The 24,323-nt window shown below is 44.9% G+C and overlaps 1 protein-coding gene across 1 annotated transcript in view; it reads left to right on the forward strand.

Moving 5' to 3' along the window:
• The first annotated feature begins 4,094 nt into the window (after nt 1-4,094).
• The window catches only part of LOC148141139 (uncharacterized), a 123,254-nt gene continuing 103,025 nt past the window's right edge, over nt 4,095-24,323 (forward strand). The window contains exon 1 of the mRNA XM_087978605.1: nt 4,095-4,121. Within this exon, the coding sequence (XP_087834731.1) occupies nt 4,112-4,121 (10 nt within the window). The 5' untranslated portion in view covers nt 4,095-4,111. The remainder of the gene's footprint in view (nt 4,122-24,323) is intronic.

Raw genomic sequence — 24,323 nt, forward strand, 5'->3', positions numbered from 1 at the left:
CACTGCACTATCAGAGATTCCTTCAGAATAGATGTTAAATCTCTGTCTGCCTTCTCAGGTGAATGCAAGAGAGATTATTTGAAGGGAACTTTTCCTGCTCTCTTGGCCAACATGTATCCTTCAAACACCAACACAGAAACAGATTATCTGGGAATCATATTGCTGTTTGTGTGAGGTTGCTGCATGAAAATTGGCTGCTAGACTGTCTACATTTTACCTCAGTGACTGCCTGAAGTTCAAAAGACTTCACTGCTGCATAGTGCTTCAGGATGTGCTGTGATAACAAAAGATGCTACATAAATGCAGTTCTTTGGTGCGTTCTCCACTGCCTGTGAAGTACCTAGGCATGCCTTGAAGACATGTATGGTCTCCTGTTTCAACACTCAAAAACAATCTGCCAATCTGTTTGTTAACAATTGAAGTTCTCCAGTTCAGTAACTTGAACCCACTGGTCGAAAGAAGGATCCCACCTGGGCTGTGCAGGTATAGTGAACATCTGTGTGCCTCTGAGCTGTCAGTGATCACAGACTGCAGCTTAATAGGCTTTACATAATAGAAACTATGAATGAAAGGTAGCTCAGAGGATTCTTACAATGCCTTAGGAGAAAATGCTTAGAAGTTGATCAAAGATTTGTCTTCAATTCGGCTACTATTTAATTTAGTACCTCTGAGATCAACAGTTTGCAAAGTCAGTCGGATTGCTGATGCGCTAGAGATTAGCAATAAAGATGCGTGTAGGAGCACTTGGAAATACAGATGAGAGGACGGCTGAGACACAAGGCAGGAGGCAACAAGGAGCCTGTAGGGCACCAGACAGAGAAAGAAATATGTGTTTGGAGGTAAAAATAGAGAGACTGTTCTGTTCACTCAGCTGTAACTCGCCCCCAGGATGGAATGGAGATCGATTTACCTGATCAAATTTCATTTCAGGTTCCCAGACAGAATGCAGATTGTGTATGGAGGAACGATCCGAGACAGGTTATGTGTAGCTGCATTAGCTCTGTTTTGTTCAGTGGATTCAGTACAATCAGCAGCAACCAAAAGTGATTATGTTTTTGTAGCAATCAGCAGAATGCGGGATTGCCCAACAAACTGAACGAGAGCAGCAGGAATTAATTTGATGAAGAATAAGTCTGGGCCACTTCGGATATTTTTAAGTGCCAATCAGGAAAGATGAGGTGTCAGTGTGGGTCAGACAGCAGCACCCTCAGCTCTGTGTCAGGACGTTGTGCAATGTTCCCTCTCACATGACGCCACTCAGGAGATCTCTATACATTGCACACATGCCGACTGACAGGCAAATACACTGACCTCCAGTTCCAGAGGTTGCTGCCACGCACAGACCTTGGAAGTCTGCATAGCAACAGCAAAAATGAGAGAAAAGGTAGATGCTGTTTACTTAAGTCCTGCTCCAAAAACTGAAGTAAACATCTGGGTTGAGATTTAGGTAAAGTATTGATCAAAGGAGTAGATGGGTAAGAATAAGGTCAAGGACATTTCTCCACCTTGTTGGTCCCTTCATCAAGGCTAGTCTATACCCTACAGAGCCTAGGGAGCTTGATCAGTAATGATGCTACTGAGTCACTCTTGGTGATGGACTTTGAAGTTTCCCACCCAAAGTACATTATTGGATCTTGTCACCCTCAGTACTTCTTAAATGTGAGATTCCACACAAAGGAGTATTGATTCTCAGCAGAAGGATAACAGTAAGTGGTAATCGGTAGGAGGTTTCCTTACCTATTTTTGACCTGGTATGCCATGAAATTTCATGGAGTTCTGAGTCAGTGTTGACTGGGTCAATTCCCTCTCTATTGTATCCCACCATGCTTCCAGCTCTGTGATGCTACCAGAAGAGTCTGGGACATTGTAAGATATGACTCTGTGAGTCAGACAATGTCAGGCTGTCTGTAGAGCAAATTTCCCAGCTTTGGCACTAATCTCCAGGTAGTCATAGGCAGGCTTTGTAGAGTTGACTAGGCTGGTTATGTGTTTGTCATGTTTGATGCTGGCTTGTATGTCTGGTTTTATTCTTATCAGACGCCCTAGAGACATTTGAGTGGCGAGCTGGATCATTTCACAAGGCAATCAAGAATCAGTTATGGGGCTGTGGGTCTGGACTCACATGTAGGTCAGATGAGGCGTTTTTCTTACCTGATGAACATTAATGATCAAGATGGGTTTTTGATAACAATTTGGTAATTTCAGGATCGCAGAGCTGCTAAGCTTGATTCTAGATTCATTTAGGAGAAAGTGAGGTCTGCAGATGCTGGAGATCAGAGATGGAAATATGTTGCTGGAAAAGCGCAGCAGGTCAGGCAGCATCTATGGAACAGGAGAATCGACGTTTCGGGCATTAGCCCTTCTTCAGGAAGGGCTAATGCCCGAAACGTCGATTCTCTAGATTCATTTAACTGATTGAATCTAAATCCGTCAGCGGCCCTGGTGAGTTACATAGGCTGGAGTTTACGGTCCCATGTTGGGAGAGGCATCTGTAAAATCCAGCAAGTGGATTTTTCACCCACCCACCCTGACTGCTTGCAATTTGATGAGGGGGCAGGAAGGGATCAGACCACCCTTCAGCCTACAGAGGCCCTCAAGAGGCCAATTAATTGCTTTTGGAGAGATTCATCATGCCCCCTGGAGGTATTTATCCATGACAGGGGCAGGTCATGCCCTGTGGGTAGTCTTACCTACTTGGGCTGATATCACGCGATGGGAAGCGATTTCCTTTCCTGGTTCCATGACCCATGGATGAAATTGTTACACCCTGGATTTAGTCTCCTCTGAATGAACCTCTCAAATTTCAAATCTAATGTTGATCCTGCTTCTTTGCAGTTATATTCCTCTCTCTGTTCAGTCACCCTGGTATGACCTGCCTGTACTACACGCAAAGCAAAACTTTTCATGGTACCAAGTACGTTTGACAATAACAAATCGAAACAGCATGGAGGAACTGTCTGTGGCATGCAATGGGGAATCATCCTCACCTCGAGATGTCCTGTCTGGAGTGCCCTAGGGAACTGTGTTGAGGACCTTTACTTTTCTTGTCATAACTAAATGATCTGCCCAACGAGTTGGAAATCAGTCAAATAAAGGCAAAATCCTGTGCATGCTGGTTTTGAAACACAGCAAACAAACACAGAGAATCTCAGCAACATCCGTGAAATGAGAAACCCAGTTACCGTTTCCAGTCCGGTATAACTTTAAAGTAGAACGGTTGAGACTTTCCAGCTTGCTGCTTATGTCTGAGGGTGGGTGTGTCCAGTGGTGACTGCCCTCTGCCCCCACTAATATAGCTCACCGGATCAAGCTGTAACATTGAGCTGACCAGTGAGCTTCTCAGTGGATTACACTCTTTGATGTTCACTCCATACCCCACCAGAAGCTGCTAGTCCATCAGAGGCTGGCAGCTTCTGGGCTCCAGAGGTTTTCACGGGAAGCTTAATTTTAGATGGCGAGAAGACAGGATTTCTTCTTCCAGGTGTTATGGGTTGGGGGTCATGGGGAGAAGGAGGTCAAGAGAGCCCGAGGCCAAGGCAGGAAGGAGGTTACCCCTTAACATGCAGTGCCTGTCCCCTAGTTTTCCCTAGGCTGGGATAAATGGAGACATACTCCCAAGCCAGCAGCCAGGCTTCTAGTTGAGAAACCAGTCATTTTTTCTTAACTGCAAGTAATCAGGCTTGTGGCAAGTTGAGCCCCCTAAGTGACAGCAAATTGATCACTGAAGCACCTTAACTGTTCGTAACCTGACCTGTCCGGCATTTAATTACTGAGCTGGCAAGAAGGCTGTAAGTTACTCTCCATCTTGCCGAATTAATTGGCCTTCTGGTTATCTTCCTCACTACTTCCAGGAAGGGAAATATTGCATCTCAGGGATTATCGTTTGATAAATTGACTTTGATCTTCTGCAACTAGAAATCCCACAAGATGTGACACATGAAACCAACTAGAGTAGGGTTTTCATACACACTTTCCATTGCAATCAATAGCTTCTTTTTAAAACTTTTCAGTTCACTTTACCTCATACTGAATGCAATTCTTGTCTGCTTATCTATCAAAGGGATTGTAAAATCAAGAAGATGTCAGAAACGGAAAGCAGAGCCAGTTGCTGATGAAATCAGGTAAGGCTGATTTTAGTTGAATCTGGAAGGTTTGTCACATAAAACAACTGTTTGCATTACATCTGTTTCACAGTATGCGAGGAGCCTCAGGAATAAAGTTTAAATCTTCCCACTAATTCTTGGCCAAGAGATTGAATAGTCAGGTGAATTCATTTCTCCTCATGTGCCCCAAGTTCAAATCAGTTCCTCACTTCATGCCAAAATGACTAGTTTTTGAAGGATTTCGGACAACCAAACAGAGCATTACAGGTGGCACAATGGCTCAGTGGTTAGCGCTGCTGCCTCACAGTGCCAGGGACGTGGGTTCAATTCCACCCTCAGGTGACCCTCTGCATGGAGGTTTGTATATTCTCCCTGTGTCTGTGTGGCTTTCCTCCCACAGTCCAAAGATGTGTAGGTTAGGTGGATTAGCCATGGGAAATGTGGGGTTAAGGGAATAGGATAGGGATGTGGGCTGAATGGCCTATTTCCATGCTATGGGGATTCTATGACTATTGCATCAATGCATTTTGACAAATGTAAAGAAAATCTCACTAGCAAAGCTGGACCTTTTTAAATCTGGAGAATGGCTCTTTTATTGGAAAAGGGCCATTTCACATTTACTGTCAGATTTATTTCTCTGCGCTCCCTAAGGCAATACTAAGACTGGACCGCACAGTTCATAAATGCCCATCGCTGTCTGTATCCCTATCGAAATGGGTGCGTGCAGACATTCAGGAAGTGCCAATGATCACCAAAACAGAAACTCTCGGGTTCATCGAGAGAGTGGGCAATATTAACTTGTCTTCATGCAGCACTTTTAACAGTGTATTTATCCCAAAAGGCACCACAGCAGCAGTCAGACAAAAAAAAAACTGGTATGGAACAAATGATTGACAAAGGAAGTGGGCTTAAGAGCATCTTAAAGGAAGAGAGAAAAGGGGAGAGATGCAGAGTTTTAATCAGCTAATCGGAGAGGTTATGGGCAAGATAACTGAAGGTATGGCTGTCAACGGTGAAGTGACTAATTTGAGACTTCACAAGAGACACAGCTCACAGAAGGTTGTAGAGCTGGAAGTAACTACAATGGTTGGAGTTGGGGTGTTGGGTGGAGACACCATGGAGGAATTTGAATAACTAGATGGAAATTTTAATTTTGAGCCAGCTACCCATTCTTCACCCTCAATAAGCTTCACACACCCCAAGCACCACTTCCCATGTTCTGTGTCACTCTTTGACATTGGCCACCAAAGCTTCCAGAGTCCTAACACTGCAAATGTAAAAGGTTCATCCTTGGACTTGAATCTCTTCATGGTCTTGCCCCTTGCTTAACTTTGTACCATCCTCCTGTCCTACAACCCTCTGAGAATTTTGCATTCTTTTAACTCCGGGCACCTTGGCATCTCCATCTACCATCAACTGTCTAACATTATCCACAGTTTATAAATCTCATCCCTAATCAGTTCCCTCTCATCATTATTATCCACTTTTTTGAGTAGGGCTTTGGTAGTGCCCTGTAATGTCGCTTGACTTCACATTTATATTTTTTGAATGGTAATTGGTTTTAGGTAAATAAAGGTTATTGATCTTGACCAACATGTGTACTTCTACTTGAGCACATTTCCACGTGGGATGCTGGAATGGAATCCCTCACTATTGACCAGTCAAATGATACAATCTCAGTCAATGCCTTAATGAAATGAGTGGAATGAATTGGTGGGCAAATAACTAGAACCATCTCACTTTTCACACCCACAGTGTAAATGGCAGCTTATTACTGAGTTTACAAAACTGGCAAGTTGAGGAACAATATGGCTTCCGAATACAAACACAGTCATAAGCAAAGAGAATTAGATCCGAAGATCCCTGTGACAGATGATATCCCTAGGAGAAAGTGAGGACTGCAGATGCTGGAGATCAGAGTTGAGAGTGTGGTGCTGGAAAAACACAGCAGGTCAGGCAGCATCCGAGGAGCAGGAGAATCGGCGTTTCGGGCATAAGCCCTTGGGATAACATCATATCTGATGATATCCCTAATGCCCGTCCAACTATTGCGTGATTCTCTTTTTTATCATGAAATAAAGCTTTCCACTGGACTGAAGGGCACTAACAGGTACATTTTAAATGTTACCTTTTATATTCATTAAAAAGCTGAAAATTGTACACCAATGTAATTGGTTTTGTGAATTCTTTACGTAAAGATCAGTTATTTAAGATCAGGATACCCACAGGAGGTAGTAAACTAGAAGTGACTATAATAATAAACTCATTTCAGTTGCACGAATAAAGGTGCAGTAAGTTATCACACTTAATAATATTAAGGAATATTTTTAAAGCAGTTTATCCAAATTGCTGCTCAGTTTTGATGGTTTGTCGAAGTTTTCTATTCATCAATGTGCAAATGAGTTTGAGCAGAAACATGAAAGCGAAAAGCACATCACAAACTAGCAGAATTTGCATCTGGATCACCAAAACAGTATATTATTCAGCTAAATCTATGCCATTTAAGCTGCAAAGCGGGAGATGTAATTCATTGAAGGGAACCAGGGCCATTTGTGTTATTTACTGTCAGTTCACATTTGCGATTACTAAGAAGAGAAGCAGAAAGGGGATTTGTGACTGTTACATTAATAATGAAATGCGGCATGCCTTGTGGATTCTTTTGCTGAAATCTGTAAATTTCCTTGAATTATTTAAGATACATGTGGATCTCCTGTGGTATGTTGGAATATAAGCTGTTTTATAATATAGTTCCATTCAGTCCTGATAGGTTTTAAATCTGAGTACTACCAAAGGTGCCCCTCTCTTGTTATTTTTTCTCTCTCGCTCTTCCCTGACCCTGACTCAGCCAGGTTTCCTTCTTTCTCCCTAAAATGCATGGTACATCTCTTCTCCTCTTTCTTCCAAACAAAGGTTTGTAGTATATATTGCTTTCTATGTCACAAATTGACTCAGGGCACTCCATGGAGGACTAATCAACAAAAATGAATGTAAAGTCAAAGAAGGAGATGTCAGGAGGATAACTAAAGCTCGGCCAAGGGGGTATAGGCATGTTCCTAAAAAAGGAGAGAGAGATGAAGAAATGGAGGGATTTGAAAAGGGAATACTGGAGAATGGGAGATTGGTAGCTGAAGACAGAACCACCAGTGGTAGACCAAAGAATCAAGAGACACAAGAGCTTAAAGTCAGAGGGTATAGAAGGTTTGTGGAGCTGGAGGAGGTAACAGAGATTGAGAGAGACAAGGCTGTAGAGAATTTTGAGCACAGGTCATTATTTCTTCCCAGTACTGCAACAGAGTCAACTTCTCTTCTCTCTCTTTTACTTTTGCTTCAAGTAAGCCACCAGGGGTAAGACTTGAAAGGGATTTGAAAGTAATCATAGACTTGTCATTTTAAATTTCACTGTCAAACAGCACATTGGAATAACAAGTCGGAAGAATGGTAATAAAAGTCTACAGAGACAGCTCTCTGTACTTTAAACTGTGCTGCTTAGACAGCATTTGGAAAACATTGCGTTTTCTTTACATCACACCTTCAAAATGACTGCAAGAAAAATGAAATTTTCCCAAGTGTAAAGGGAGAGAGTTATGAGGGAAGATTGGAAAATACTTAAACTCTGGTCTGCAGAGAAAGTTAGAGCTGAAGGGATGGCTATCATTTGGATAAAAAGAAAGTCTAAAATGTTAAAGTTGTGATAAAGTCAAGCCAATAGCAATTGGGAAACAATTTAAGTCAGTGTAAAGTACATTGAAAAGTAATTTTAGGAGGGCTTCCCTTTTCCAATACTTTCCAATAATCTAAGTAGGCTGACAGAATCAGAAATATTTCAGGTATTCAAAATACCGGGGGTGGGAAAACAAATATTTGTAAGGAGAGCTGTTGAGGGTAGGTTTCATACCAAGGTTAATTTAAATGCAGATCTAAACACTCACCAGCATTCTCAACAGATTCTTAACCATCGTTTATTCAGCCTCCTGCATTAAAATAAAGAGAAATCACTCACTTAGATGCATTCAAACTTATTCACAATATGCACTGTACGGACACACACATGCAGACACACGTAACATCTCACATTTACACATGGAAGTGTGGCCTGCAGTAGGATGAAGTGTGGCTTTTGTGAATGAGAATGTGCAGCCATCAAATAAAATCAAAGGAACATCCATGGCGCAGCCCTGATTAGAGTGTGCAGTACAAAGAAGGCAGCTGCACTCGATCTGCCCACGCAGGTTCTCTTACTGAGCTGGGATTAAAATACCGACACCCAAGAGTAAACATGGCTTGACACAGAGCTTCAACACTCCCTCTACCTCTATCAAAATGAATGGAGATTTGTAGCCTGGCTGAGCACAAGGAATCTGTGCAAAATGAGCACAATTTTTTTTTATAATTTGTTTTTCTTACTGAATACATCCAGAAGTAGCTGGTATTGTAATGCAATCAGTAGCAAAAGATACCTCCCAAAGCTCTTTCTTCATATATAAACATACCTCCATCTATAGATTGCATATCCCGTATAGACATGTACAAACAGAGAGACGTCACAACAACCAGAGACATTTCACTTTGTTCCCAGATATTGTTGTATTTAATTGTGCTATTCTGGTTTTGCAAAACCCCTCCCATTTGTCATGTTAAAATAGGGGGGAAAATATAAGATTTCAGACATAAATTCCAAATTAAAACTGAACACTTGTAGCCATTTTTATTCAGACTCTATCTTTGTTCCTTCACCAACAATTTTCCCCTTCATTGAAGGCACTGGCTTCCTTCCTGTACAACCATTCTACAGCCTGCATGCTGTCTCAGTGTCTGTCATTGACATATCTGTGAACTCAGACCATGAATGCCATCAACCACTTTGATTTTAAAGGCAGTGCAACTCAGTTCAAGCTTGCTCTCATTTGGCATACATGTCCGTCTGTTAAGCTGGGTTGCAGGATAGAGATCACTGGATAGAAAACACGGCCAATTCGACATTCCTGCGAACCTGGAAGAGTTGAGGCTAATTGTAGTTTCGGCCAAGAGTTAATCCTTGTGTTTTCCCAGCTATAGCGTTCAGTGACTCATTCTGTCCACCAATTGGTGAATGACAGATAGAAGCAAAATACTGCGGATTTTGGAGAGCTGAAATGGAAATAGAAAGTGCTAGACAAATTCAGTAGGTCTGGCAGTATCTGTCCACATGAGCTACAGATGTCCATCATGGCTCAGTGATTGAAATCTTAGACAGGATTTTCCATGCCCCACCATAGTGGATGGCACGTGGCTCAGTGGTTAGCATTGCTGCCTCACAGCAGCAAGGAACCTTGGCTTGAGTCCACCCTTGGGCGATATCTGTGTGGAGTTTGGACATTCTCTTGGTGTTTGCATGGGTTAACCAGGTGCCCTGGTTTCCTCCTACAGTCCAAAGATGCACATGTTGGGTGGACTGGCCATGCTAAATTGCCCTTTGTTTGCAAGGATGTGTAGGCTAGATACAAAAGCAATGGAAAATGCAGGGTTAAACGCGTAGGGGAGTGGGTCTGGGTGCTTCAGAGGGTTTGGTGCGGACTTGATGGGCCGATTGGCCTGCTTCCACACTGTAGGGATTCTATGATTCTAGTGTGAAGAATGATGGGAGGGTCGATTTAATCAGGCAAAAGGCACAAGAGCAGACTCTCAACATTGAGATTAAACTTTAGTGATTATGTACTCTCCCTTCAGCTGGCAGGTAGATTACGTCATCCACGGGTGGTAAGGAATGTTTTCGCACCTCAACATCATGCTGGAATTAATTTCACCTTCCCAACTAACTTCTACCCAATCGAGAAACTCAATGCTTCAGAAAGCCAAGAGCAAAAAGCAGGCCTGAATGTGGTGAGAGACACTTCTTCATCTACCTCAGGTCCTTGTAGTGATTTGTACTTCAGGCGATGTTCACACTCACTGAATCACCAAGTGAAGCCAAACCATGCTGTTTTTAAACCCAGCAAATATAGACAGTTAGACAACATGGATCTACTAACAACATGGGAACCAGGGAGTGGCACTGACTGACACCATGCAGCTGTTAAAGCTGTAAAGAAAAGGAATGATAATTCAGGGCAGAATGTGGGCCACTCAGTCAGTCAGGGGAGGGTAAAGGTGTTGATGAACAACAGTCAGTCCAGGGGAGGGACAAGTGTTGTGTGGGACAGTCAGTCTGGGGGAGGGGTGTTGTGTGGGACAGTCAGTCTGGGGAGGGAGGGGTGTTGGTGTGGGACAGTCAGTCTGGGGGAAGGGGACTGTTGATGTGGGACAGTCAGTCTGGGGGAAGGGGAGTGTTGTTGTGGGACAGTCAGTCTAGGGGAAGGGGGGTGTTGGTGTGGGACAGTCAGTCTGGGGAGGGAGGTGTGTCGGTGTGGGACAGTCAATCTGTGGGAGAAGGGCTGTTGTGTGGGACAGTCAGTCTCAGGAAGGGAGGGGTGTTGGTGTGGGACAGTCAGTCTGGGTCATGGATGGGTGTTGGTGTGGGACAGTCAGTCTGGGGGAGGGAGGGGTGTTTTATGGGACAGTCAGTCTCAGGGAGGGAGGGGTGTTGGTGTGGGACAGTCAGTCTGGGTCATGGATGGGTGTTGGTGTGGGATAGTCAGTCTGGGGGAGAGATGGGTGTTGGTGTGGGACAGTCAGTCTGGGGGCGGGAGGGGTGTTAGTGTGGGACAGTAAGTCTGGGGGAGGAGGGGTGTTGGTGTGGGACAGTCAGTCTGGGGGAGGGAAGGGTGTTGGTGTGGGACAGACAGTCTGGGAAGGGAGGAGTGTTGGTGTGGGACAGTCAGTCTGGGGTAAGGGGGTATTGGTGTGGGACAGTCAGTCTGGGTCATGGATGGGTGTTGGTGTGGGACAGTCAGTCTGGGGGAAGGGGGGTGTTGGTGTGGGACAGTCAGTCTGGGGGTGGGAGAGGTTTTGTGTGGGACAGTCAGTCTGGAGAGGGAGGAGTGTTGGTGTGGGACAGTCAGTCTGGGGTAAGGGGGCTGTTGGTGTGGGACAGACAGTCTAGGGGAGGGAGGGGTGTTGGTGTAGGACAGTCAATCTGGGTCATGGATGGGTGTTGGTGTGGGACAGTCAGTCTGGGGGAGGGAGGGGTGTTGGTGTGGGACAGTCAGTCTGGGGGCGGGAGGGGTGTTAGTGTGGGACAGTCAGTCTGGGGGAGGGAGGGGTGTTGGTGTGGGACAGTCAGTCTGGGGGAGGGAGGGGTGTTAGTGTGGGACAGTTAGTCTGGGGGAGGAGGGGTGTTGGTGTGGGACAGTCAGTCTGGGGGAGGGAAGGGTGTTGGTGTGGGACAGTCAGTCTGGGTCATGGATGGGTGTTGGTGTGGGACAGTCAGTCTGGGGGCGGGAGGGGTGTTAGTGTGGGACAGTCAGTCTGGGGGCGGGAGGGGTGTTGGTGTGGGACAGTTAGTCTGGGGGAGGAGGGGTGTTGGTGTAGGACAGTCAGTCTGGGTCATGGATGGGTGTTGGTGTGGGACAGTCAGTCTGGGGGAGGGAGGGGTGTTGGTGTGGGACAGTCAGTCTGGGGGTGGGAGGGGTGTTAGTGTGGGACAGTTAGTCTGGGGGAGGAGGGGTGTTGGTGTGGGACAGTCAGTCTGGGGGAGGGGTGTTGGTGTGGGACAGACAGTCTGGGAAGGGAGGTGTGTTGATTTGGGACAGTCAGTCTGGGGGAAGGGGGGTGTTGGTGTGGGACAGTCAGTCTGGGTGATGGATGGGTCTTGGTGTGGGACAGTCAGTCTGGAGACGGGAGAGGTGTTGTGTGGGACAGTCAGTCTGGGGAGGGAGGAGTGTTGGTGTGGGACAGTCAGTCTGGGGTAAGGGGGGTGTTGGTGTGGGACAGTCAGTCTGGGTCATGGATGGGTGTTGGTGTGGGACAGTCAGTCTAGGGATGGGAGGGGTGTTGGTCTGGGACAGTCAGTCTGGGTCATGGATGGGTGTTGGTGTGGGACAGTCAGTCTGGGGGAGGGAAGGGTGTTAGTGTGGGACAGTTAGTCTGGGGGAGGAGGGGTGTTGGTGTGGGACAGTCAGTCTGGGGACGGGAGAGGTGTTGTGTGGGACAGTCAGTCTGGGGAGGGAGGAGTGTGGGTGTAGGACAGTCAGTCTGGGGTAAGGGGTGTGTTGGTGTGGGACAGTCAGTCTGGGGGAGGGAAGGGTGTTAGTGTGGGACAGTTAGTCTGGGGGAGGAGGGGTGTTGGTGTGGGACAGTCAGTCTGGGGACGGGAGAGGTGTTGTGTGGGACAGTCAGTCTGGGGGAGGGAGGAGTGTTGGTGTGGGACAGTCAGTCTGGGGTAAGGGGTGTGTTGGTGTGGGACAGTCAGTCTGGGTCATGGATGGGTGTTGGTCTGGGACAGTCAGTCTGGATCATGGATGGGTGTTGGTGTGGGACAGACAGTCTGGGGGAGGGAGGGGTGTTGGTGTGGGTCAGTCAGTCTGGGGAGGGAAGGGTGTTGGTGTGGGACAGTCAGTCTGGAGGAGGAAGGGTGTGATTACATGCACTGAGTCCAACTCATCTTAGGGTCTCAGTGTAGGGAGCCGATGAAAGGATTACGTCATGGTGGCAGTCAGATATTTTAGTTGAGTGTTTGGAATGTCATGGTTTGGAGGCCTGCAGTCCTGCATTGTGCCTGTGGTGGGTGGGGGTGTCATGAAGGAACATGAGTGTATAGGTGGTTTCTACTAGTGTGGTGACATGGTCCATCATAGAGAGTGACACTTCAACAAAGGAGGCTCTAGGTAAGAATTGGGAACCACAATGGTGCCAATGATTAATGGTGTGGATGGAGAATCACACGTGCTAAGCCAGATGACAATGTGCTGAAGATGGAAAGAAATAGTGGGGAGCTGGTAAATTATACTGGTAGCAGGGTGGGACTCAAACAGTTCAATGAGAAAGCCAATCCTTAGAATTCTTAAAGGTGAATAACCTTACTGTGTAACACTCTAATAAAGCAGAAATGGCCAGAGTCAAAATGGGAGGAGGGAGACTTAATTTGGTTTGGGGAGTGCGAAGATTCATGTTGCAGGTTTCAGCCACTGGTGTGGTCTCTGATTAACTGGGAGTCCCGTGGATAGACATTCGGGCATTACTGCCCTCAGTTGTTACAATGCCAGCACATTAACAGTACTTTGTAAGCACATTCTGCCGAGCTGCCTTGTACTGCATTTTTATGTAAAAGCCCAATTCAAATCGTTCTGCTTCAAGGTCCCTGCCGGCAACCTGATGACTGTATACGGGCAGGTGGACTGATCTGCTTTCAGTACCATGGGCACTGTGCACTGCCTCACCCCATCCATGTTATGGTGCTCGCAAGAGCTTGTTCTGAGAAGTTACACAGCATGCAACTTCTCATGGAATGTGTTATGAGGTTGGGGGAATGAGGTCAGGATGGAACATCCTGAGGTGATGGACTCTCCCGTTCAAGATGGTGAAGGTTGGCAGACATGACATCTGCATGACCTTCCTGTCTGTGCAGACCTCCTGCAAGTTACATCGAGATGGTCCAGACCAAGCCCACCATTCCTCCAGTTAACTTGCTTCTCAGAAGAAACTGCAAACATTGACTGTTCCAACAACAACCACGATAGCAGGAGGCTGGAGACCAGCCTGCTGGGGGACAAGAGCCTATGCAAGAGAATAAAGTAACCAATGAGAATGGCCTGATACTGAGTCTTAGGATTCAGTTTGGCTATCGGTACGTGACAGTTGGTCGATGCCAATGACACCTAGGAATGTCCCAGAAAGTTGTCTCCTACTGCATGAAAACCTGTGTCTGTATGAACTCAGAAGGAATCCCATCTTGGGTGCCTTTAAGATGACTACTACCATCAATGTTATTCCAGTGGATCTTTTCAGGGAGCCATTGGGATCATTTGTGGATGGACCACAGACATCTCACTCATCAAAGTACCTGGGAAACCACTGGTCCTTTGTTTGCTAAGGTTCAGCTATTTATTAATTTCCTCTTGGATGTTAGCAGGCAGGCAGTCAGGCCTGTGGGATTTGCTGCCATTGCTGCATTTCTGTAGTCACAGGCCTCAATAGGTTGTGCAGAGTATCCTATCAGCAACCAGCAGTGTTGGTGACTGGGAGAAACTTGCACCCCATCTGTGGGCACACTTGCCAGCAGGCAGGGCTGTTTATGTTATCCAGGGAGAGGCTGTCACACAACCTGCATTCTGGAACTCTCTCAGGGACCTGCATCTTTAAGTCACCCTCTGTGCATTGATAATTTCTAATCAACCTGAACAGAGTCAACATTACACTTCACTACATCAGGTGGGACCTGAACCTGAGTCCACTGGTCCAGAGATAGAGACACTGCCACTGCATTGCAAAAGCTCGTCCCCCAACTTCATGCATTTTTGTTTCTTTATATTGTTTCTTTATATATTCTTTATATTCTTACACATTTACCATTTTTTCTCCTCCCATCACCGTATCACCTGGTGTAGGTTTATATCTGTGTACGACCACCAGAAATCACATATGACTTCCAATTAATGAATTTACAATGTAAAGCCTGTTCAGGACAATGCAGATTATCCACTTCTGCATACACCATCTTTGGCCCAACCATCTTCAGCTGCTTCATCAATGACCTTCCCTCCATCATAAGGTCAGAAGTGGGGATGTTCACTGATGACTGTACAATGTTCAGCACCATTCACACCTCCTTGCAGTCCATGTTCAAATGCTGCAAGGTCTGGACAAAGGTTCGGGCTGATGAAAGGCAAGTAACATTACCACCACACAAATGCCAGGCACCACACAAATGTCCAGTAAGAGAGAATCTAATCACCGCCCCTTGACATTCAATGGCATCACCATCAATGAGATCTCCACTATCAACATCCTGGGGGTTACAATCGACCAGAAACTGAACTGGAATGGCTATATAAGTACAGGTACTGTGAATACAAACATCAGAGACTAGGAATCCTGCAGTGAGTAACTCACCTTTTAACTCCCCAAAGCCTGTTCATCAAATACAATGCACAGCCAGGACTGTGATGGAATGTGGCACCTGAATGGGTATAACTCAAGTAACATTTAATCCAGGACAAAGCTGCCTGCTTGATGGACACAACATCCTTAAGTATCCACTTCCTCCACCATTGATACTCTTCCATTAAGAAGGACAAGAGCAACAGCTACATGAGAACTCCACCACCCTCAAGGTCCCCTCCAAACTGCTCACCATGTTGACTTGGAAATATATCAATGATCCTTTAGTGTCTTAAGGTCAAAGTTCTGGAACTCCCTCCCGAAGGGCATTGTACCAACATCAAATTGACTGCAGCAGTTGAAGAAGGTAATTCACCACCATCTTCTCAAGGTCATCCACTGTTGGGTAATAAATGCTGGCCAAGCCAGCAGCTCTTATATTCCATGTGTGACTAAAAGCAAATTAAAACATTCTTGAGCTTCTGTTATCAGTAATATCAAAGGAGTGATCCTTCAAGAGACAGTTGTTTTCTGTCTGCACTGATGTCAGTTGAGGAGCTGATTTATTGATTACTGAAGGAACCAGTCTTTTTGGGGATCCAAGGGAGTAGAATATTAGAATTAAGAGCATGTGTAGACTGCTCAGTCCCTTGCACCTGCTCTGGCATTTGATATGTTCATGGTCAATTTGATTGTGACACCATCACTGCTTTCCCATCTGATCCCACAACCAAACCCACCTCCATATGGGTAACATCCTCCCAGCAATCATTTTAGGATATTACATGTTTCAATAACATCTCATTGGATGGAATTTTCCACTCACTGAGGCAGATGGCATGGAGGCTACAGGAACATTTAATTAGGCAAGATGATAATGTCCTAGGACCCACCACTTCCCCACTACTGCCCAAATTCCAATTCCAGCCTCGGGTGACTGTCTGTCTGGAGTTTGCACATTCTCATTGTGCCTGCGTGGGTTTCCTCCAGGTGCTCCGGTTTCCACCCACAGTTTTGAACAGATAGAACCAATGTAAACTTTTCCGCCCATTAGCAATTCAGGCCCTTGAGTGATCAATCGATGATGCCTTGAGGAGCACTTACTGGTCAATTCTGACCTGGGGAAATTTCCTTTGAAGTGGTGGGATGCGTCCCGGAATATTAAAGAAGTAGCTACAGAGATAGTGGATGCACTGCTCGTAATCTTCCACGAATACTTAGATTCTGGAAAAGTCCCAGGGGATTGGAAAACTGTTAATGTAATATCTTTTTTTAAAAAGAGAAGGGCAGCACTGTGGCTCAGTGGTTAGCACTGCTGCCTCACAACACAGGGTTCAATTCCAGCCTTTGGGCAACTGTCTGTGTGGAGTTTGCACATTCCCCCTGTGTCTGTGTGGGTTTCCTCCGGGTTCTCCGGTTTCCTCCCACAATCCAAAGATGTGCAGGTCAGGTGAATTGTCCAAGCTGAATTGCCTATAGTATTCAGGGAAATGGAGGTTAGTTGCATTAGTCAGGGGTAAATATAGGACAATAGGGGTGTGGGTCTGGGTGGGTTACTCTTCGGAGGGTTGGTGTGGACATATTGGGCTGAAGGGCTGGTTTTCACACTGTACAGATTCCATGTAGGGATTCTAGAAACAACAGACAGGTCACTATAGGCAATTTAGCTTTATATCTGTTATTATCTATTGTAAAGGATGTAACAGCGGAGCTTTTAGAAATGTATCATATGATCAAGTAAAGTCCAAAGGGTTTCACAAATTTATTAGAATTCTTTAAGTAGATAAAGGGGAGAAAGTTCATGTAATTTTCAAGATTTTCAGAAAGCATTTGATAAGGCACTCCACTATTCTAATTAAGATTTGAGACAATATATTAGCAAGGGAAGAGGATTGACTAACTAATAAAAGACAGAAAGTTGTGACAGGGGGGCATTTTTAGGATGGAAACCTGCAAAGTGCCATGTGGGTCAGTGTTGGGGCCATAATTACTTAAATTTATATGAATGTCTTGGATGAGGAAAGTGAATGTATTACAGCAAGTTTGCAGATGACACAAAAATAGATAGGAAGACAAGTGATGAGGATGTCACAAAGAGTCTACTGAAGGATGGATTAAGTGGGTGGACAAAGATGTGGCAGATGGAATGTAACGTGAGAAAATGTGAGATTATGTACTTTCTCAGGAAGAATAGTTGATTTTTTTTTAAAATGGAGAAAGACTGAAGAAAACTACAGCACAGAGGGTTAATTTCAGAGCCTGCTTCTTTCCTTCCATGTTCTTACCCATCCACACACCCTGGTCCTGACAGAACATGGGCTGCTTTGATCTCGACTTTCCTGCTCCTCAGATGCTGCCCAACCTGCTGTGCTTTTCCAGCAACACACTCTCAACTCTGATCTCGACTTTCCTGCTCCTCGGATGCTGCCTGAACTGCTGTGCTTTTCCAGCAACACACTCTCAACTATGATCTCCAGCATCTGCAGACCTCACTGTCTCCTGCTTTTAGCACAGCGCACCCATTCTCACCTACTCTCAAGCCCATTATCAGCTCACATAGAACATAGAACATTACAGCGCAGTACAGGCCCTTCAGCCCTCGATGTTGCGCCGACCTGTCATACCAATCTGAAGCCCATCTAACCTACTCTATTCCATGTATGCCCAAATGCTTGTCCAATGATGACTTAAATGCACTTAAAGTTGGCGAATCTACTACCGTTGCAGGCAAAGCATTCCATACCCTTACTACTCTCTGAGTAGAGAAACTACCTCTGACATCTGTCCTGTATCTATCACCCCTCAATTTAAAGCTATGCCCCCTCGTGCTCGCCGTCACGATACTTGGAAAAAGGATCTCCCTGTCCACTCTATCTGATCCTCTGATTATCTTATATGTCTCTATTAAGTCACCTCTCAACCTTCTTCTCTCTAACAAAAACAGCCTCAAGTCCCTCAGCCTTTCCTCGTAAGACCATCCCTCCATACCAGGCAACACCCTAGTAAATCTCCTCTGCACACTTTCCAAAGCTTCCACACCCTTCTTATAATGCGGTGACCAGAACTGTACACAATACTCCAAGTGCGGCTGCACCAGAGTTTTGTACAGCTGTAGCATAACCTCATGATTCTGGAACTCGATCCCTCTACAAACAAAAGCTAAAACACTGTATGCCTTCTTAACAACCCTGTCAACCTGGGTGGCAACTTTCAAGGATCTGTGTACATGGACACCGAGATCTCTCTGCTCATCTACACTACTAAGAACCTTACCATTAGCCCAGTACTTTGCATTCCGGTTACTCCGACCAAAGTGAATCACCTCACACTTGTCCGCATTAAACTCCATTTGCCACCTCTCACCCCAGCTCTGCAGCTTATTTATGTCTCTCTGTAACCTACAACATCCTTCGTCACTATCCACAATTCCACCGACCTTAGTGTCATCTGCAAATTTACTAACCCACCTTTCCTAGCCCTCATCCAGGTCATCCAACACATGGGTGCTTTCAGTACAGAGTACCCATTCTCCCCTCCTCGTAGCTCTCATTATCACTTATTCAGCCTCTCTGTGGTCCTGGAATATTATCAATAATCCCTTCAGCCCACCTAACACTTTTATATCTGTCTCTCTCTCTGCTCTGTCTCCACCTATCTGCTCACTTCCTCACCCCACCGCTTTCTCCCCACAGATGCTGCCAGACCTGTGGAACTTAGCCTCAATTTCTATCTTTGTAACAGCACAGAGGGATTTGGCAGCCCTTGTTCATAAATATCAAAAAGCTAGCATACAAGTTCAGCAGGTAATAGGGAAAGCAAATGGAATGCTGGCTTTTACTTTTAAGAGAAAGAAGTACAAAATTAGGGAAGTCTTTTTTAAAACTTAACAAAGCACTAGTCGAACCACAGCTGGAATGTTATGAATAGTTTTAGACAAAGACGCACTGGCATTGCAGGCAATCCAGAATAGGTTCACTCAGCTAATCTGAGGCATGGAAAGACTGTTTCATGATGGGAGGTTGAGTCAGTTGTACCTGTGCTCACTGCAGTTCAGAATAAGAGGCAACTTTATCAAAATGTATACGATTAATAGGACCCTTGAGAGGTTAGATGTAGGAAGGCTGTTCCTCTTTTCTTGGACCTGAGTGCATAATCTCATAAAAAGAATAAGGGGGTCACCCTCTTAAAACAGAGATGAGGAGAAATTTCTTCTCTCAGAGAGTAGTGGATTATGGTATGTGTAACCACAGAGGGCTCGAGAGGTTGTGTCATTAAGTAATAATCAAGACTGGGATAGACAGATTTCTAATCAGTAAGGGAATCAAGGGTTACTGTATAGGATAAAGGCTGAATGAATTGCTGCAGTGCACTTTTGGATCATACATATTACTGCTACTGAGGTGGTGGAGAGAGGTGGATATTTCTAAATGTGGTGCTTCTTGAATGTTGTTGGAGCTACACACAGCTCTGCAAGTGGGGAGTATTCCACACACTCCTGACTTGCACTTTATAGATAGTGGATAGGCTTAGATTAAGATGCCTATAGTATGGAAACAGGCCATTTGGCCCAACAAGTCCACATTGACCCTCCGAAGAGTAACCCACCCAGACCCATTCCCCTACACTATATTTACCCCTGGTTAATGCACCTACCATATGGGCAATTTAGCATGACCAATTCACCTGACCTGCACATCTTTGGATTGTGGGAGGAAACCGGAGCATCCAGAGGAAACCCATGCAGGTACTGGGAGAACGTGGAAACTCCACACAGACCAAGGCGGGAATCGAACCCAGGTGCCTGGTACTCTGAGACAGCAGGGCTAACCACTGAGCTACTGTGCCAGGAGTCAGAAGAGTTTTTTTTATTATTCAACCACAGGACAAGGACTCGCTGGCTAGACCAACATATATCACCTATCCCTAATTTCCCAGAGAGCAGTTAAGAGTGAACCATATTGTTGTGGGCTGGAGTTACATGTAAGCCAGACCAGGTAAATATGGCAGTTCCCTTCCTTAAGAGAAATTAGTAAACCCAAAGATTTTTCCATCAATCGATAATGGGTTTGTGATCTTCAGATCACAAGTCCAGATTTGTAATGAATTCAAATTCCACCAGGTGTGTTACATACTGCTAAAAATGTTAATCAGGCCCACATGATTTGTTACCTCCAACAAATGCATCTAAAAGTAAATAAAGTAAGTTGCTTTTCTAAATCTTCCATCAACATTGTTAGACAGGTAATAAAATAGCACTAAAGAAGGTGAGACTTGAACCAGAACTTTCTTGATCCAAGTCTGACCAGTCCAAACCAGTCCAAAGATTAGGTGGATGAGGCAAATGTGAGGACTGCAGATGCTGGAAATCAGAGGCTAGATTAGAGTGGTGCTGGAAAAGTACAGCAGGTCAGGCAGCATACGAGGAGCAGAAAAATTGATGTTTCGGGCAAAAGCCCTTCATCAGGAGAGATGGATTGGCCATGCTAAATTGCCCATAGTGTTCATGGATATGCAGGCTAGATGGATTAGCCATGGGAAATGCAGGGTTACAAGGATAGGGTAGGGAGTTGCATCTGGGTGGATGCATTTCAGAGGGTCAACGTAGACTTGATGGGCTGAATGGCCTGCTTTCACAGTGTAGGGATTCTATGATTCTAGCCGAGAGGTAGGGATATTACCACAGTACCACAAAAGATGATGTTTGGCCAAGTCTTTGATTTATTCAGGAAACAGCAGAGACAAATTGATCAACTTAATCAATGTGGATTCAGGAAATTATCTTACTAAATTGGTTTTATTTTTTAATTACAGTCTTCATGGTCAAATAATGGACTTGGCACAAGCATTAATGACAGATAATTAATTTAAAACTCCACAAGAGCATAATTACATTTCCCCCCTGTGGTTAGGTGAATAGTTTAATGGCTAGCTAATCACGATTTAGTGAAAGCTGACAACTAGCAAATACTTTCTGTACACTCGCATACTGATCTCCACTCCAGGATGTGTTTTGTGGATGAGATCAATACTATTGGGGCACATGTATGTCTTGCTATGACTGGGTATTTCTGCTGCGATATTCTGCAGTGAGTTTATCATCTTTTAGTCAGTACAACAACCATAACAACAACCCTTGTCCTCATCAAGCATTAGCATCCACATCCAGAGATCATTAGCCACCATTTTGGCCACCTCCAGACACATATTGCCCTCCCCTCTCTTGACAGCCTTCCAGAAAGACCATTCTGACTGGGACACCCTGGTCTACTCCTTCTTTACTCCTAACACTACCCCCTCACACAGCCTCATGGCAACATTCCCTGCAACCGCAGAAAGTGTAACGCCTGCCCATTTACTTCCTCCCTTCTCAGTATCCAAGGGTCCAAACATACCTTCCAGATGAAGCAGTGCTTTACCTGCACTTTACTCAGTCTAGTCTTCTGTATTTGCTACTCACACTGTGGTCTCCTCTACACTGGGGAAGCAAAGCCTACATTCTGTCAGCAAAAAATAGACCTTGTGCTCCCAGCACCACTGTGTTCCCTGGCCAACATCTCTTTCTCAGCTTGCTGCTGTGCTTCAGCAAAGCTCACCGCAAGCTGGAAAAACAGCATCTCATTTTCCACTTGGGAACTCTACAGCCTTCTGGACTCAATATTGACTGGACTCAACAATCTTCGGGCTTGAGGCACCTTCTCCCATGTCCTTACTCCAACCCCCACACACCAGGCCTTGTTATCACATGGTATCTTATTACACACAACCCATTGTTAGTCACTAACAGTCCTCATTAGCAGCTTTTCATTCTCCCAGACTGATCGTTATCCATTCTTTTTGGCTGCCCCAACTTCTTCTCTCTCTTCTGGGCTCTATCTCAACCTATTGTTTACTCTTTTCCTCCACCCCTCATCCTACCTTCTGCATAAAAATCAACTTTTTCATAGTTACCATCAGTTCACTGGAACCAAAACATTAACACTGATTTCTCTCCACAGATGCTGTCAGATTTGCTGACATTTTCCAGCAATTCCTGTTCTTGTTAGTAAATTTGCAGATGACACCAAAATTGACAGTATAGTTGGCAGTGACGAAAGTTGTCTAAGGAATCTTGATCAATTGGGCGAATGGGCTGGGAAGCGGCAGATGGATTTCAATTTGGATAAATGTGAGGTATTGCATTTTGGTACAACAAACAGGGGCAGGATTTATATAATTAATGGTAGGGCCCTGGATAGTGTTGTCAAACAGAGAGAGGTTCAGGAACATAGTTCTTTAAAAGTTGTATCACAGGTAGACAGGCTCATTAAGAAGGTGTTTAGTTCATTGTTCAGAATGCAGAGTATAGAAATTGGGATTAGATTCCCTACAGTATGGAAACAGGCCCTTCAGCCCAACCTCACCGACCCTCCGAAGAGTAACCCACCCAGACCTATTCCCTACCCTATGTTAACCCCTGACTAATGCATCTAACACTATGGGCAATTCAGCATGGCCTGCACATCCTTGGATTGTGGGAGGAAACCGGAGCACCCGGAAGAAACCCACGCAGGCACAGGGAGAATGTGCAAACTCCACACAGCCCAAGGGTGGAATTGAACTTGCTGCCCCGAGGTTTCATGCTGAGACTGTACAGGACATTGGTGAGACCTCTTTTGGAGTACTGTGTAGTTCTGGTCACCCTCCCATGAAGAATATCATTAAACTGGAGAAGGTTCAGAAACAATTTACAGGATGTTGCTAGGACTGGAGAGTTTAAGTTATAAGGACAGGCTAGATAGGCCGGGACGTTTTTCACTGGAGCATAGAAGATTGAGGGATGACCTTACAGTGGTTTATAAAATCATGAGGGGCATAGATAAAGTGAATAGCAAACATATTTTTCTGAGGGTTGGGAAGTTCAAAACTAGGCATTCTTTTAAGGTGAGAGGAGAAAGAGTTAAAAATGACATGAAGGGCAACTTTGTTACACAGAGAGTTGTTTGTGGGTGGAATGAACTGCCAGAGGAATTGGTGGATGCAGGTACAGTTACAACACTTAAAAGACATTTGGATAAGTATATGAATAGGAACAGTTTGGAGGGATATGGGCCAAACGCAGATAAGTGGGGCTAATTTGGTTTGGGAATATGGTTGGCGTGGACTAGTTGGACTGAAGGGTCTGTTTCCATGCTGTATGATTTTATGACTCTATGACTTGGTGTGAGTTAACATGTAAGCAGCATAGTTTTGAATTCCCTCAATTTTCCAGAGAGTAGAACTTGCAAGGCCAGCCAGCAATGCATTGGAATAGGCAGGTTTGGATGGAACAAAGGCATGGGAGAGGGACTTGTGAACAGATGTGTGAAATTCCATGCTGTGATAAGCAGCTGAAATCTGCCGTGGGGTAAATCATTGATCTATAAATAAGCAGGTTATAGGAGAACACTCAGAAAGTCTTAATACAACGAGGCAGAGCCAACATGCGTTTGTGAAAGTAAAATTGTGTTTGATTAATTTAATGGCGTTCTCTGAGGAAGTAACAAGCAAAGTAGGTGAAGAGGAACCCATAGATAGGATACACTTTGAAAAAGATATTTGATATGGTGTCACATCAAAAGTTATACAAAAAAAAAGCTCTTGGTATAAGGGGTAACATATTGGCATGGAGAGAGAATTGCTTAGCTGAAAGGCAGCGGAATAGGGGAAAGTGAAACATTCTTGGATTGGTAAGATGTGGAATGGGAAGTGGATTGGTAAGGATCGGTAAGTGGATTATCATGGGAATCAATGCTGGACCTCAACTTCTTTGGTGGAAGGACAGATTGCTAAATTTGCTGATGGCACTAAAAAATAGTAGGAAAGCAAGAGGGACATCAGGAGTCTGTGAAGAGTTATGGTCCCCTTAGTTTAGAAGAATGATATACGATCTTATTGAAGTGGAAGGGCTTGATGGGTCTTGACTGGGTGAATGTCAAGAAGATGTTTTCCATTGTAAGTGAGACGAGCCTGGGGAGACCACTGTTTAAAAGTTAAATGTCTCCCATTTAAGATGAATATAAGGGGAATTGTTTTCTCTGAGATGACATAACGTTTGGAATACTGGTCTCTCTGCTATAGGAAGGATGTTGTGAAGCTTGAAAGGACTCAGAAAAGATTTACAAGGATGTTGCTGGGCTTGGAGAGTTTAAGTTTGTAGGGAGAGGCTGAGTAGGCTGGGGCTATAAAATCATGAGGGGCATGGATAGGGTGAATAGCCAAGGTTTGTTTCCCAGAGTAGGGGAGCCCACA

The sequence above is a fragment of the Chiloscyllium plagiosum genome, unplaced genomic scaffold (assembly GCF_037043375.1).
Source record: "Chiloscyllium plagiosum isolate Xiang-an unplaced genomic scaffold, Cpla_swu_hap1 HiC_scaffold_34, whole genome shotgun sequence".
In the NCBI taxonomy this organism is placed as follows: Eukaryota; Metazoa; Chordata; class Chondrichthyes; order Orectolobiformes; family Hemiscylliidae; genus Chiloscyllium; species Chiloscyllium plagiosum.